Raw genomic sequence first — 15,570 nt, forward strand, 5'->3', positions numbered from 1 at the left:
AAAACAAACAACAACCTAAAGTTTAGTCTGAATTTTTTTTTTTAATTCATTTGTTTGTTTTTTTTTTTTTTTTTTTTTTTTTTAAATCAATTACGAGACATTTCAGGGGACCCCTTCTAAACTCCAGGTGACCCCACCTGGGGTCCCGACCCCAAAATTGAAAAATGATGAATACCAAACCCGCTTAATTTAAAATGAATAAATAAAAAACAAACGTAAAAAATCAAAAAAGGAAAAATCAAAATGAAAAACAAATTTGATAAATATAGGTGGCAAAAATTACAACAGTTTAAATATGAATACGAATATGAATACATCAATAAATAAATAAAAAATAAATAAATAAATAAATAAATAAATAAATAAATAAATAAATAAATAAATGTAAAAATTAAAAAATTGTGTTAAAAAATAGATTGATAAATAAAAGTGGAAATAGAAAAAATATCCAAATATAATTTATTTTAATTTTATGTTTAAACTTTTATTCATTTAATCATTAATAATTTTTGTTTGTGTTTTTATTCTTTTATTCATTTATTTAAAATGTTTGGTCCTCCATAGAAAAACACTGGCCTACGTAAATGTTTGTATTTTTATTTGTCATATAAAACGTCTAGATTGTCCTTATTTATGCTCACAAATAAAAACAAAAATAGAGCGTGTATCTTGAAAAGTGTGTGCGTAACGTGGCGTAGCCATAGAAACGAGGTGGATGCGTCAGTTAAAGTCACCTACTGACCTTCAACGTTCTTAGTGAGCAGCGACAGACGGTGAGAGCAGAGCTGTGAGCATCTTTGACCAGAGACAGGAGCGAAAAGTTTACTTTAAACTTCTGACCAGGACCAGAAAAGGACTTTTAAAAACAGGAAACCAGAAAAGTAAGACCATGATATGATTTGGTTTTGGTTCGTTTTAACAGCCAATGACGTTCAGTCAGTCACTGACTGAGTGAAATGTCGTTACCAACCATGGAAGCTGTTTGCATTGTTTGAATATTTTCTTCATTTATTTACATTGATACATACTTTATTTCCTACATTGATTATTTTCTTCATGTAGATTAATTTTCTGTTATTTAAGTTTAAATGGCTTTTTTCCCCCCATTGTATTACATTATGATTTAATTCACAGATGATGCATGTCCAAAGTTTCAAAAACTTAATAAAACTTAGCATTAAATCACACATTACTGCACAAAACCCTGTGTTTAATAATACTTTATGCATAATTAATAAATGACTGTGTGGAGGTTTTGGAAACAACCAGACCAGTAGGCTAGAATACATCCAATAATTATTTTTCTTATTCAAAAGCCTCCTGTGGACAAGTGTTGCAACTTATTACATGAAAATAATATTTAAAAAATGCATCTGCTTTGACCAATGTCATTGTGCTGTCCATAGATACTAAAAATAGAAAATAAATGAGTAGATAAATGATAAATAAATAAATTCCTTAAAAGAAAGCAGTGCTGAACATCCATAGAGTGATATACAATAATCACTGCACAAATGAAGTATTTATGTTTTGTCTGTATATGTTGTAAAAGGTTAACATTACTTGTAATGCAATCTTTTTGCAACATTTATGCATGTTTTATTCTTGCAAAATATATTAACAAATACATTTATTATATTGCTTTATTGTGACCATCACCAGTCCTCCCTAAGGAAGGGTAAGCTAAACTTTATATGGGGAGAATTTAATTGACTTGTTTATTTTTGAATATGCAAAAAAAATAATGAAAATGGGGAAAAAATACCAAAACATTTGAACATAAGACATTGAATACAGAAGTATAATTTATCAACTCTTACTCTTTCTTCTAATCCTTGATGAGATACTTCTGTAGATTATTATTGTGGCGCTCTGCATGACTCATGTAAAGTGCTTGTAAATATCACTGATCTTAATGCTTACATTACTTTAACCTTTGTTACTAATACATGTCACTGATCTACTCACTGAACCTCTTTCCTCCCTCAGAGTCTGGAGAATATTTTGTGGCCTATTGATCAGTGAGATGTGGGCCCCAGAACAGCACGTTCAGCTGGTAAGAACCTGGACACGCCCTTCCTGTTCTTCTGTAGAATTCTCTACTTAATAATGTTGATGTGTTGTTGATGGTTCTTTAAATATGGATGTCATTTTGCTCTTTAGGATGATACTTTTTCATACTGGCCTGAGGACTATGATGACGGGTACGGGGCCCAACAAATAAATGGCCAGTACATTGCCCAACTGCTTCAGGACCAAACAACGTTCTCTGACGACCAGGACGGGGCTCCAAACTATGAAGACCTGACAACCGTTGATGTCTTGTCTATTGCAGAGTACTGCCACCCACAAAATCCTTGCCCTACAACCATCAACCCCATTCCTATTGTTGTACACATGCAGGCCCAACAATATATTGAGCTCCAAACCTTCATCCCCCCGGCTGTGTCTGCTATGACAGTAAGATCTCTGTTTAACACAGTTCTTAATGTATTTCTGTAGATCTTTGTATTGATACTATGATGGGAACTCTAACATTCACATGTTTTTGTGTCTCCAGGATAATGGACTTCCAGTGTTCACTGCAGGGATGAATCCACTTCCCACTTTTGGAGGACAGTAAGTAAAGCAAACAAACAGACGTGTTCAAAAGCAGACCTTACTTCACATGTGACATGATTTCTGATCCAGTGTGTTTGTGTTTTAATCTTTGTAGGAATGAGAATGATGTTGTTTCAATCGTGCAACCAGAACCCCCAGCAGTCCCAGCAGTCCCAGCACCCCCAGTGAAGGCTCCAGTCTTAAAGTGAGTGTCCTGAAGTTGTTTTCATCGTACATGTCTTTCTTGTGACTGACTCTGGATCATGCTCTGCTCACTGTTAACATGTGCTCTTATACTGTGTATTTGTGTTTTGCTCCTTCAGAAAGGTGAACAAGCGTAAGGCGGAGAAGGTGGAAGAGGGGCCGTACATAAAAAAGCCCCCCAATGCCTTCATGCTGTTTCTCAAAGAGCACAGGAAGTCTGCGGAGGAAGATCTGGGCATGAGGACGAGCGCTGTCGTCAACAAATTCCTCGGTGAACGGGTGAGTTTGTTTTTCCTCCATGAATGATCTGTGATCTTTAAACTCTAGTCTTCAGTGTGTGTTAGTGACACTTTTCTTGTTTTCCATCAACAGTGGAAGTCATTGCCAGCGGAGGACAAAGATCAGTATAATACTGAGGCCAAACGTTGTGCTTTGCTCCACCACGAGCAGAACCCCGACTGGACCAACAGAAAGAACTATGTAAGTCTACCCTGCAGACATGTTGCCACAGCAACCTTAAAGGTGATGAAACAGTGACTGTGAAAGTGTTTCATCAGCTAACTTAAACTTTTATGTGTTTGGTTTTAGGCAAAGAAAAGGAGACTAACTCGGAGAGTGGGCGTGTCCACGTGTTAGAGACGTTCGTCCTGCTATGACACTGGAACTACGGCTGAAGTCTATGGAATCAGGACAATATCACAATGAATGAACTCATGCAGGGTTTATCACAAATGCACATGCTTGATTTTGCAAATATATATTTTATGCACACTTATAAATTCTGAAATGCACACGCTCTACTTCACATATATTATTCTGAGGCACACATGTAATATAAATCCAGAGATAATGCAAATTGTTGTTTCATCAGCTAACTTAAAATTTTATGTGTTTTGTTTTAGGCGAAGAAAAGGAAACAAATTCGGAGAGTGGGCGTGTCCTCGTGTTAGACGCGTTCGTCCTGCTACGACACTGGAACTACGGCTGAAGTCTGAGTTCAGAGATACGTCCGGGAGCTGCAACCGTTCTGAAATCCACCCTTGCTTAAACTTCTTACAGTCATTTTTTGTAGTTGATGATTCAACAGCTTCTGTCACCATCATGTGACACATTGTACATTTTGTGAATGAAATATGAAATAAAAAATTGTAACTACCCTTTTTTTATGTAATCAATTCAACCTAATAACACTACATCCATCACAAACCACATAGTGTGACACTTTAAATGGCAGTGGGCGACAGCACTAGGAGATCATATCAGCTGCTGTTGTATTTGTGTAAATGTAGTTATTAACCATTGTGACCTGCTGACCTTGGCATACTTACAAAGTATTCTACACTTCCTTAAATATACTTTATAACCAGTGGTGGGTAGAGGAAACAACAACGGTACTCAAGTAAAAGTACTGTTACTTCATCAGTCATCTTCTGATCAAGAGGTTGGGGGTTTGATCCCAGTCTATGTGTTGGGCAAGACACTGAGCCCTAAGTTGCTCTCAGTGGTTGACCCATGGCAGCTCAGTCTCATTGGTGGGTGAATGAGTTGAAATTGTAAAGTGCTTTGGGACGACTTCAGTGTAGACATAAAAGCACTTTATAAATCAAGTTCATTTACCATTTTTAAAAGTACTTGTACTTGAGTAAGAGTAAAAAAGTACCTCATAACAAAAACTTCTCAAGTAACTTTAGATACATTTTATTACTTCCAGAACAAACCATTAGTCCCTGAATGAAATACATGAATACATTCATTAAAAATAAAACATAGCCTAAAAACAGAATCAACATAAAGTGTGTATATCAGTGGTTCCCAAATTTTTCTGGGTCGTGACCTCAGAGTCTTTTTTTCTCTAGCTTTATGATGAAATTTGTTTTTCTGTTACAAATACAAAGTAGTAAATATTAGTGTACAAAGTGTTAATATGAGTCAGCTCAGTTATTTTTTATACTGCATTTTATTTGAACTATATTTATATTAGAGAGAGTGAAATATAATAGTTGTTTGAGATTGTTTGTGGTGTTTCAATTTGAAAAACAATAATAAATATTTAAGCTCTTTCAGCTTAGTCCCAGGGTCTATTGATATGTTTCCGTATGGATTTAAACTTAATGGTAAATGTCTTACTAATCTGAGCCAAATTTTTATTCACAGCGCCAATTTTTTCAAGACCCTTAAAATGTTTCTCTTAAATGAATTTCAACTTTACATTAAATCATTACAATATTAAACATAAAACAAAACTTTACAATTGTTTGAGATTGTGTGTGGTGTTTTAATTTGAAAAAGAATAATTCATTTTTAAGCTCTTTCAGCTTCTTCTTACACTGCATGTCTATTTCTCTGATGTTATGTATTGTTTTTTAAATTGTGCAAAATAGATAAATAAAAACAATAATTATTATTACTAAACGCTTCAGGCGACCCCTCATTGGGTCACGACCCCAAGATTGAAAAACACTGGTGTGTATATAAATATATTCAAATACATTCAAGAACCCCAGGGATTTTATAGGCTTGACTGGGTTCAGGAATCAATGGGATTTTTTAAAATCACAAATTCAAAAGGGATCAATCATTAAAAAATAAATTAATAATGCAAGTTAGATGTTATAATGTGTTGTTTTTGTTTATTAATTTTAAAACTTGTGTTAAATGCATTGGACAATTATTTAAAAGGCTGTGAGGTTTTCTCTTATCTTACTACGAGTGCTTTCGAGTCTTGACCACAGAGAATTTGCGAGATAAGAAACCAATGGAAAATCCCAAAAACCAATGAGTACTAACAAAATCCCAGAAAATAATTATTTCTTTTATTTTTATTCTTATATGTCTTTTTGTCGGAGGCCCTTTGTGTTTAATGTAGGCCGTGGCTATTCATACAGAAGTCTATGAATAGACTGCACCACGTGACTTAAAGTTCTGTTTTATTTAAAGCTACCCCGCTAACCCTTTTATTTAAACCCTAACACTAACCCTAACCCAGGAAATACCCTAAAATGTTTATTTTTTTCATATATGTATTTTCAAAGGTGGAATTTGGCATGTTAAATATGTTAAAATGAAAATTTATACATGACAAAAGCTGGAATTCAAACCCATGTTAGTGGAAGGAAGAGTCCTTCCACTATCCTTAGATCACTCAGCCATCCTGGCTCAGCGTTCACACACATAGGCACATTACGCCTATGTAGAGAATGTACGGAAAACGTACGTTTCCGTATCAATAGTCCCAGGGTCAGTCCCAAGCCTCTCTGGCGCCCTAGGCGAGATTTCCTTTTGGCGCCCCCTTATATGCCGTTTTTTTAAACCAAGTAATTGATATTTACATCATTGTTATGTTATTATTGTCAGAATCATTTCTAACACTTACATAGTGGTCTTCACCATATCCACAAAGACGCTTTACATGAGGAGAAAACATGAGCAAAAATACTTTTTTGACATTTTATTTCATTTTGATAAAAGGGTTTCACATACACATGAAAGAACACAAACAAGTAAATAAAAGCCAATTTAAACATCTTAGTAACACATTCAAAATACAAATTATCAATGTTATTAGAAAAAGGCATTGTACAAAAACAAGATACAAATAAAAAATAAACAGATAGTGGTAAGTGGTAAATACATATATATATATATATATATATATATATATATACTGAAATTGCAGTATTGAACACACATCAACTTAAACAATTGCAGTTCGCAGAGGTATTGCACAAATAAACTATTTAGTAAAAATAGTGTCATTTTCTGGTGGCGCTTTATAAAGCAGCTTTAACAACACAAGCTAAAAAAAGCCCCATCTATCCATCCTTTAGTTCAGCCTTACTAGTTTAATCTAGTGGTTTTTTTGATGACATCGTCACATTTCCTCAGTGAATCTGAAGGGGGAAAAGAATGTGAACCCATTAGCTCGTCTATCAATCAAACCAAGTCATAGGATATGTATGTTGTGATTAGAAAGTGATAAATATTTAGATATTTATAAATAGAGATGAAGCTGTACAAATATAAGATGTAGCACAAAGCAGATAAAAGTAGATGAAAGTTATATATTATTTATGAAGTAGATTGACACAGAATAGTAATAAAACACAAGTTTACATATACAATACAGTTTTATTTAAAGTAAAAAGGTCTCGACTAAATTAGAAGTATTAGCTTTCTTCCTAATAATTTATGCATCTGTAATATGTTTACCTATCTATAAATCATGTTAAGTCATTTATACATATATATATATATTAAATACATACGGCCCCCTGTATAAAACACAAACTGTGATGTCACTCCTTACATGTACTGTACATAATAATACATAGTTCTCTTAAAATTACGTTAAACTACAATGTAATAAATTAATAGACCACTGTTGCCATACAATCAATGTTTTTGTTAAGCTAGTATTTTATCTGTTTCTGTTTAGCACTCACTGCTAACATTAGCATGGTCGCTCTGCTAGCTTGTTTGACTATGATGGATGAATAAATTGTCATGGATCTTCAAACACTGTCTTACCTCTGACTTTTCCACATTTTCCTCTTCTTTACATTTTTTCTTCCCTGGGCACAGATCATTAGTTTGGTTGTTTACACATGACGTCACTTGCTGCAGCAGTAAACAGTAAACAACCGGTCCGAGCTGACGTCACGCCTCAGACAACCTGTCAATCGATTTGGGGGGCGGGAGTAAAACTTTTTTTTTTTTTTTTTTTTTTTTTTTTAATATTCATTAAAACTAGACTAACTAATTATTAATAATACTACCAAGTTTAGTTTGCTAATAATATCAGGGCTTTGAATGTTTAATTAATATTAAAATAAATAAATAAATAAATAAATCTTTTCTAATTTTGGCAGGCCCCGCAACCCTGACAAACCGGAATAAGAGGGTCTGAAATGGATGGATGTAATTTTGGCGGCGCCCCTAGCATTTGCCTATACTGCCTATGCCACGGGCCGGCCCTGCCCGGGGTCTATATATACGTTTCCGTATGGATTTAGAGTTATTGGTTAATGTTTTACTAATCTTAGCCAAATTATTTATTCATAATGCCAAACTTTTAAGACCCTTAAAATGTTTCTCTTAAATGAATTTCAACTTTACATCAAATCCCTAAAATTTATGGAATCCAAACCAGCCAAAGACCTCTAATCTTTATTCAAAAATGATATATAAATGATGAATACCAAACCCGCTTAATTTAAAATGAATAAATAAAAAAACGTAAAAAATCAAAAAAGGAAAAATCAAAATGAAAAACAAATTTGATAAATATAGGTGGCAAAAAATACAACAGTTTAAATATGAATACGAATATGAATACATCAATAAATAAATAAATAAATAAATTTAAAAATTTAAAAATTGTGTTAAAAAAAAAAAAAAAATAGATTGATAAATAAAAGTGGAAATAAAAAAAATATCCAAATATAATTTATTTTAATTTTATGTTTAAACTTTTATTCATTTAATCATTAATAATTTTTGTTTGTGTTTTTATTCTTTTATTCATTTATTTAAAATGTTTGGTCCTCCATAGAAAAACACTGGCCTACGTAAATGTTTGTATTTTTATTTGTCATATAAAACGTCTAGATTGTCCTTATTTATGCTCACAAATAAAAACAAAAATAGAGCGTGTATCTTGAAAAGTGTGTGCGTAACGTGGCGTAGCCATAGAAACGAGGTGGATGCGTCAGTTAAAGTCACCTACTGACCTTCAACGTTCTTAGTGAGCAGCGACAGACGGTGAGAGCAGAGCTGTGAGCATCTTTGACCAGAGACAGGAGCGAAAAGTTTACTTTAAACTTCTGACCAGGACCAGAAAAGGACTTTTAAAAACAGGAAACCAGAAAAGTAAGACCATGATATGATTTGGTTTTGGTTCGTTTTAACAGCCAATGACGTTCAGTCAGTCACTGACTGAGTGAAATGTCGTTACCAACCATGGAAGCTGTTTGCATTGTTTGAATATTTTCTTCATTTATTTACATTGATACATACTTTATTTCCTACATTGATTATTTTCTTCATGTAGATTAATTTTCTGTTATTTAAGTTTAAATAGCTTTTTTTTTCTTTTTTTCATCGTATTACATTATGATTTTATTCACAGATTATGCATGTCCAAAGTTTCAAAAACTTAATAAAACTTAGCATTAAATCACACATTACTGCACAAAACTCTCTGTTTAATAATGCTTTATGCATAATTAATAAATGACTGTGTGGAGGTTGTGGAAACAACCAGACAAGTAGGCTAGAATACATCCAATAATTATTTTTCTTATTCAAAAGCCTCCTGTGGACAAGTGTTGCAACTTATTACATGAAAATAATATTTAAAAAATGCATCTGCTTTGACCAATGTCATTGTGCTGTCCATAGATACTAAAAATAGAAAATAAATGAGTAGATAAATGATAAATAAATAAATTCCTTAAAAGAAAGCAGTGCTGAACATCCATAGAGTGATATACAATACTCACTGCACAAATGAAGTATTTATTTATGTTTTGTCTGTATATGTTGTAAAAGGTTAACATTACTTGTAGTGCAATCTTTTTGCAACATTTATGCATGTTTTATTCTTGCAAAATATATTAACAAATACATTTATTATATTGCTTTATTGTGACCATCACCAGTCCTCCCTAAGGAAGGGTAAGCTAAACTTTATATGGGGAGAATTTAATTGACTTGTTTATTTTTGAATATGCAAAAAAAATAATGAAAATGGGGAAAAAATACCAAAACATTTGAACATAAGACATTGAATACAGAAGTATAATTTATAAACTCTTACTCTTTCTTCTAATCCTTGATGAGATAATTCTGTAGATTATTATTGTGGCGCTCTGCATGACTCATGTAAAGTGCTTGTAAATATCACTGATCTTAATGCTTACATTACTTTAACCTTTGTTACTAATACATGTCACTGATCTACTCACTGAACCTCTTTCCTCCCTCAGAGTCTGGAGAATATTTTGTGGCCTATTGATCAGTGAGATGTGGGCCCCAGAACAGCACGTTCAGCCGGTAAGAACCTGGACACGCCCTTCCTGTTCTTCTGTAGAATTCTCTACTTAACAATGTTGATGTGTTGTTGATGGTTCTTTAAATATGGATGTCATTTTGCTCTTTAGGATGATACTTTTTCATACTGGCCTGAGGACTATGATGACGGGTACGGGGCCCAACAAATAAATGGCCAGTACATTGCCCAACTGCTTCAGGACCAAACAACGTTCTCTGACGACCAGGACGGGGCTCCAAACTATGAAGACCTGACAACCGTTGATGTCTTGTCTATTGCAGAGTACTGCCACCCACAAAATCCTTACCCTACAACCATCAACCCCATTCCTAATGATGTGCACATGCAGGCCCAACAATATATTGAGCTCCAAACCTTCATCCCCCCGGCTGTGTCTGCTATGACAGTAAGATCTCTGTTTAACACAGTTCTTAATGTATTTCTGTAGATCTTTGTATTGATGCTATGATGGGAACTCTAACATTCACATGTTTTTGTGTCTCCAGGATAATGGACTTCCAGTGTTCACTGCAGGGATGAATCCACTTCCCACTTTTGGAGGACAGTAAGTAAAGCAAACAAACAGACGTGTTCAAACGCAGACGTTACTTCACATGTGACATGATTTCTGATCCAGTGTGTTTGTGTTTTAATCTTTGTAGGAATGAGAATGATGTTGTTTCAATCGTGCAACCAGAACCCCCAGAAGTCCCAGCAGTCCCAGCACCCCCAGTGAAGGCTCCAGTCTTAAAGTGAGTGTCCTGAAGTTGTTTTCATCGTACATGTCTTTCTTGTGACTGACTCTGGATCATGCTCTGCTCACTGTTAACATGTGCTCTTATACTGTGTATTTGTGTTTTGTTCCTTCAGAAAGGTGAACAAGCGTAAGGCGGAGAAGGTGGAAGAGGGGCCGTACATAAAAAAGCCCCCCAATGCCTTCATGCTGTTTCTCAAAGAGCACAGGAAGTCTGCGGAGGAAGATCTGGGCGTGAGGACGAGCGCTGTCGTCAACAAATTCCTCGGTGAACGGGTGAGTTTGTTTTTCCTCCATGAATGATCTGTGATCTTTAAACTCTTTAGTCTTCAGTGTGTGTTAGTGACACTTTTCTTGTTTTCCATCAACAGTGGAAGTCATTGCCAGCGGAGGACAAAGATCAGTATAATACTGAGGCCAAACGTTGTGCTTTGCTCCACCTCGAGCAGAACCCCGACTGGACCAACAGAAAGAACTATGTAAGTCTACCCTGCAGACATGTTGCCACAGCAACCTTAAAGGTGATGGAACAGTGACTGTGAAAGTGTTTCATCAGCTAACTTAAACTTTTATGTGTTTGGTTTTAGGCAAAGAAAAGGAGACTAACTCGGAGAGTGGGCGTGTCCACGTGTTAGAGACGTTCGTCCTGCTATGACACTGGAACTACGGCTGAAGTCTATGGAATCAGGACAATATCACAATGAATGAACTCTTGCAGGGTTTATCACAAATGCACATGCTTGATTTTGCAAATATATATTTTATGCACACTTATAAATTCTGAAATGCACACGCTCTACTTCACATATATTATTCTGAGGCACACATGTAATATAAATCCAGAGATAATGCAAATTGCTGTTTCATCAGCTAACTTAAAATTTTATGTGTTTTGTTTTAGGCAAAGAAAAGGAAACAAATTCGGAGAGTGGGCGTGTCCTCGTGTTAGACGCGTTCGTCCTGCTACGACACTGGAACTACGGCTGAAGTCTGAGTTCAGAGATACGTCCGGGAGCTGCAACCGTTCTGAAATCCACCCTTGCTTAAACTTCTTACAGTCATTTTTTGTAGTTGATGATTCAACAGCTTCTGTCACCATCATGTGACACATTGTACATTTTGTGAATGAAATATGAAATAAAAAATTGTAACTACCATTTTTTTATGTAATCAATTCAACCTAATAACACTACATCCATCACAAACCACATAGTGTGTGACACTTTAAATGGCAGTGGGCGACAGCACTAGGAGATCATATCAGCTGCTGTTGTATTTGTGTAAATGTAGTTATTAACCATTGTGATCTGCTGACCTTGGCATACTTACAAAGTATTCTACACTTCCTTAAATATACTTTATAACCAGTGGTGGGTAGAGGAAACAACAACGGTACTCAAGTAAAAGTACTGTTACTTCATCAGTCATCTTCTGATCAAGAGGTTGGGGGTTTGATCCCAGTCTATGTGTTGGGCAAGACACTGAGCCCTAAGTTGCTCTCAGTGGTTGACCCATGGCAGCTCAGTCTCATTGGTGGGTGAATGAGTTGAAATTGTAAAGTGCTTTGGGACGACTTCAGTGTAAACATAAAAGCACTTTATAAATCAAGTTCATTTACCATTTTTAAAAGTACTTGTACTTGAGTAACAGTAAAAAAGTACCTCATAACAAAAACTTCTCAAGTAACTTCAGATACATTTTATTACTTCCAGAACAAACCATTAGTCCCTGAATGAAATACATGAATACATTCATTAAAAATAAAACATAGCCTAAAAACAGAATCAACATAAAGTGTGTATATCAGTGGTTCCCAAATTTTTCTGGGTCGTGACCTCAGAGTCTTTTTTTCTCTAGCTTTATGATGAAATTTGTTTTTCTGTTACAAATACAAAGTAGTAAATATTAGTGTACAAAGTGTTAATATGAGTCAGCTCAGTTATTTTTTATACTGCATTTTATTTGAACTATATTTATATTAGAGAGAGTGAAATATAATAGTTGTCTGAGATTGTTTGTGGTGTTTCAATTTGAAAAACAATAATAAATATTTAAGCTCTTTCAGCTTAGTCCCAGGGTCTATTGATATGTTTCCGTATGGATTTAAACTTAATGGTAAATGTCTTACTAATCTGAGCCAAATTTTTATTCATAGTGCCAATTTTTTCAAGACCCTTAAAATGTTTCTCTTAAATGAATTTCAACTTTACATTAAATCATTACAATATTAAACATAAAACAAAACTTTACAATTGTTTGAGATTGTGTGTGGTGTTTTAATTTGAAAAAGAATAATTCATTTTTAAGCTCTTTCAGCTTCTTCTTACACTGCATGTCTATTTCTCTGATGATATGTATTGTTTTTTAAATTGTGCAAAATAGATAAATAAAAACAATAATTATTATTACTAAACGCTTCAGGCGACCCCACATTGGGTCACGACCCCAAGATTGAAAAACGCTGGTGTGTATATAAATATGTTCAAATATATTCAAATACATTCAAGAACCCCAGGGATTTTATAGCCTTGACTGGGTTCAGGAATCAATGGAATTTTTTAAAATCACAAATTCAAAAGGGATCAATCATTAAAAAATAAATTAATAATGCAAGTTAGATGTTATAATGTGTTGTTTTTGTTTATTAATTTTAAAACTTGTGTTAAATGCATTGGACAATTATTTAAAAGGCTGTGAGGTTTTCTCTTATCTTACTACGAGTGCTTTCGAGTCTTGACCACAGAGAATTTGCGAGATAAGAAACCAATGGAAAATCCCAAAAACCAATGAGTACTAACAAAATCCCAGAAAATAATTATTTCTTTTATTTTTATTCTTATATGTCTTTTTGTCGGAGGCCCTTTGTGTTTAATGTAGGCCGTGGCTATTCATACAGAAGTCTATGAATAGACTGCACCACGTGACTTAAAGTTCACCCTAGGCGAGATTTTCTTTTGGCGCCCCCTTATATGCCGTTTTTTTAAACCAAGTAATTGATATTTACATCATTGTTATGTTATTATTGTCAGAATCATTTCTAACACTTACATAGTGGTCTTCACCATATCCACAAAGACGCTTTACATGAGGAGAAAACATGAGCAAAAATACTTTTTTGACATTTTATTTCATTTTGATAAAAGGGTTTCACATACACATGAAAGAACACAAACAAGTAAATAAAAGCCAATTTAAACATCTTAGTAACACATTCAAAATACAAATTATCAATGTTATTAGAAAAAGGCATTGTACAAAAACAAGATACAAATAAAAAATAAACAGATAGTGGTAAGTGGTAAATATATATATATATATATATATATATATATATATATATATACTGAAATTGCAGTATTGAACACACATCAACTTAAACAATTGCAGTTCGCAGAGGTATTGCACAAATAAACTATTTAGTAAAAATAGTGTCATTTTCTGGTGGCGCTTTATAAAGCAGCTTTAACAACACAAGCTAAAAAAAGCCCCATCTATCCATCCTTTAGTTCAGCCTTACTAGTTTAATCTAGTGGTTTTTTTGATGACATCGTCACATTTCCTCAGTGAATCTGAAGGGGGAAAAGAATGTGAACCCATTAGCTCGTCTATCAATCAAACCAAGTCATAGGATATGTATGTTGTGATTAGAAAGTGATAAATATTTAGATATTTATAAATAGAGATGAAGCTGTACAAATTTAAGATGTAGCACAAAGCAGATAAAAGTAGATAAAAGTTATATATTATTTATGAAGTAGATTGACACAGAATAGTAATAAAACACAAGTTTACATATACAATACAGTTTTATTTAAAGTAAAAAGGTCTCGACTAAATTAGAAGTATTAGCTTTCTTCCTAATAATTTATGCATCTGTAATATGTTTACCTATCTATAGATCATGTTAAGTCATTTATACATATATATATATTAAATACATAAGGCCCCCTGTATAAAACACAAACTGTGATGTCACTCCTTACATGTACTGTACATAATAATACATAGTTCTCTTAAAATTACGTTAACCTACAATGTAATAAATTAATAGACCACTGTTGCCATACAATCAATGTTTTTGTTAAGCTAGTATTTTATCTGTTTCTGTTTAGCACTCACTGCTAACATTAGCATGGTCGCTCTGCTAGCTTGTTTGACTATGATGGATGAATAAATTGTCATGGATCTTCAAACACTGTCTTACCTCTGACTTTTCCACATTTTCCTCTTCTTTACATTTTTTCTTCCCTGGGCACAGATCATTAGTTTGGTTGTTTACACATGACGTCACTTGCTGCAGCAGTAAACAGTAAACAACCGGTCCGAGCTGACGTCACGCCTCAGACAACCTGTCAATCGATTTGGGGGGCGGGAGTAAAACTTTTTTTTTTTTTTTTTTTTTTTTTTTTTAATATTCATTAAAACTAGACTAACTAATTATTAATAATACTACCAAGTTTAGTTTGCTAATATTATCAGGGCTTTGAATGTTTAATTAATATTAAAATAAATAAATAAATAAATCTTTTCTAATTTTGGCAGGCCCCGCAACCCTGACAAACCGGAATAAGAGGGTCTGAAATGGATGGATGTAATTTTGGCGGCGCCCCTAGCATTTGCCTATACTGCCTATGCCACGGGCCGGCCCTGCCCGGGGTCTATATATACGTTTCCGTATGGATTTAGAGTTATTGGTTAATGTTTTACTAATCTTAGCCAAATTATTTATTCATAATGCCAAACTTTTAAGACCCTTAAAATGTTTCTCTTAAATGAATTTCAACTTTACATCAAATCCCTAAAATTTATGGAATCCAAACCAGCCAAAGACCTCTAATCTTTATTCAAAAATGATATATAAATGATGAATACCAAACCCGCTTAATTTAAATGAATAAATAAAAAAACGTAAAAAATCAAAAAGGAAAAATCAAAATGAAAAACAAATTTGATAAATATA

At 33.9% G+C, this 15,570-nt stretch overlaps 2 protein-coding genes across 4 annotated transcripts in view; both read left to right on the forward strand.

The window, feature by feature from the left end:
• The window catches only part of LOC114454665 (transcription factor 7-like 1), a 29,057-nt gene extending 25,199 nt beyond the window's left edge, over nt 1-3,858 (forward strand). For 2 of the 3 annotated variants that reach the window (XM_028435287.1, XM_028435289.1), the window contains 7 exons: nt 1,990-2,056; nt 2,164-2,460; nt 2,561-2,619; nt 2,717-2,806; nt 2,925-3,084; nt 3,178-3,285; nt 3,394-3,858. In XM_028435287.1, the coding sequence (XP_028291088.1) occupies nt 2,027-2,056; nt 2,164-2,460; nt 2,561-2,619; nt 2,717-2,806; nt 2,925-3,084; nt 3,178-3,285; nt 3,394-3,441 (792 nt within the window). In that variant the 5' untranslated portion in view covers nt 1,990-2,026 and the 3' untranslated portion in view covers nt 3,442-3,858. Of the gene's footprint in view, nt 1-692; nt 882-1,989; nt 2,057-2,163; nt 2,461-2,560; nt 2,620-2,716; nt 2,807-2,924; nt 3,085-3,177; nt 3,286-3,393 lie in introns of those variants that run through there. The other variant, XM_028435286.1, reaches the window with a different exon arrangement.
• A 4,626-nt stretch (nt 3,859-8,484) lies between these two features.
• On the forward strand, nt 8,485-11,662 carry LOC114454666 (transcription factor 7-like). Its single transcript, XM_028435290.1, has 8 exons — nt 8,485-8,673; nt 9,792-9,858; nt 9,966-10,262; nt 10,363-10,421; nt 10,519-10,608; nt 10,727-10,886; nt 10,982-11,089; nt 11,198-11,662. The coding sequence occupies exons 2-8, from the start codon at nt 9,829-9,831 to the stop codon at nt 11,243-11,245; spliced, it is 792 nt and encodes a 263-aa protein (XP_028291091.1). The 5' UTR covers nt 8,485-8,673; nt 9,792-9,828; the 3' UTR covers nt 11,246-11,662.
• Nucleotides 11,663-15,570: the final 3,908 nt, after the last annotated feature.

This window comes from Gouania willdenowi, chromosome 21 (assembly GCF_900634775.1).
Source record: "Gouania willdenowi chromosome 21, fGouWil2.1, whole genome shotgun sequence".
In the NCBI taxonomy this organism is placed as follows: domain Eukaryota; kingdom Metazoa; phylum Chordata; class Actinopteri; order Blenniiformes; family Gobiesocidae; genus Gouania; species Gouania willdenowi.

Bases quoted from the DNA above. Each gene is read 5' to 3' on its own strand.
- LOC114454666 (XM_028435290.1), top strand. From the start codon at position 9,829: ATGTGGGCCCCAGAACAGCACGTTCAGCCG. The intron at 10,422-10,518 runs GTAAGTAAAGCA...TAATCTTTGTAG, and splicing joins CTTCCCACTTTTGGAGGACA to GAATGAGAATGATGTTGTTT. The intron at 10,887-10,981 runs GTGAGTTTGTTT...TTCCATCAACAG, and splicing joins ACAAATTCCTCGGTGAACGG to TGGAAGTCATTGCCAGCGGA.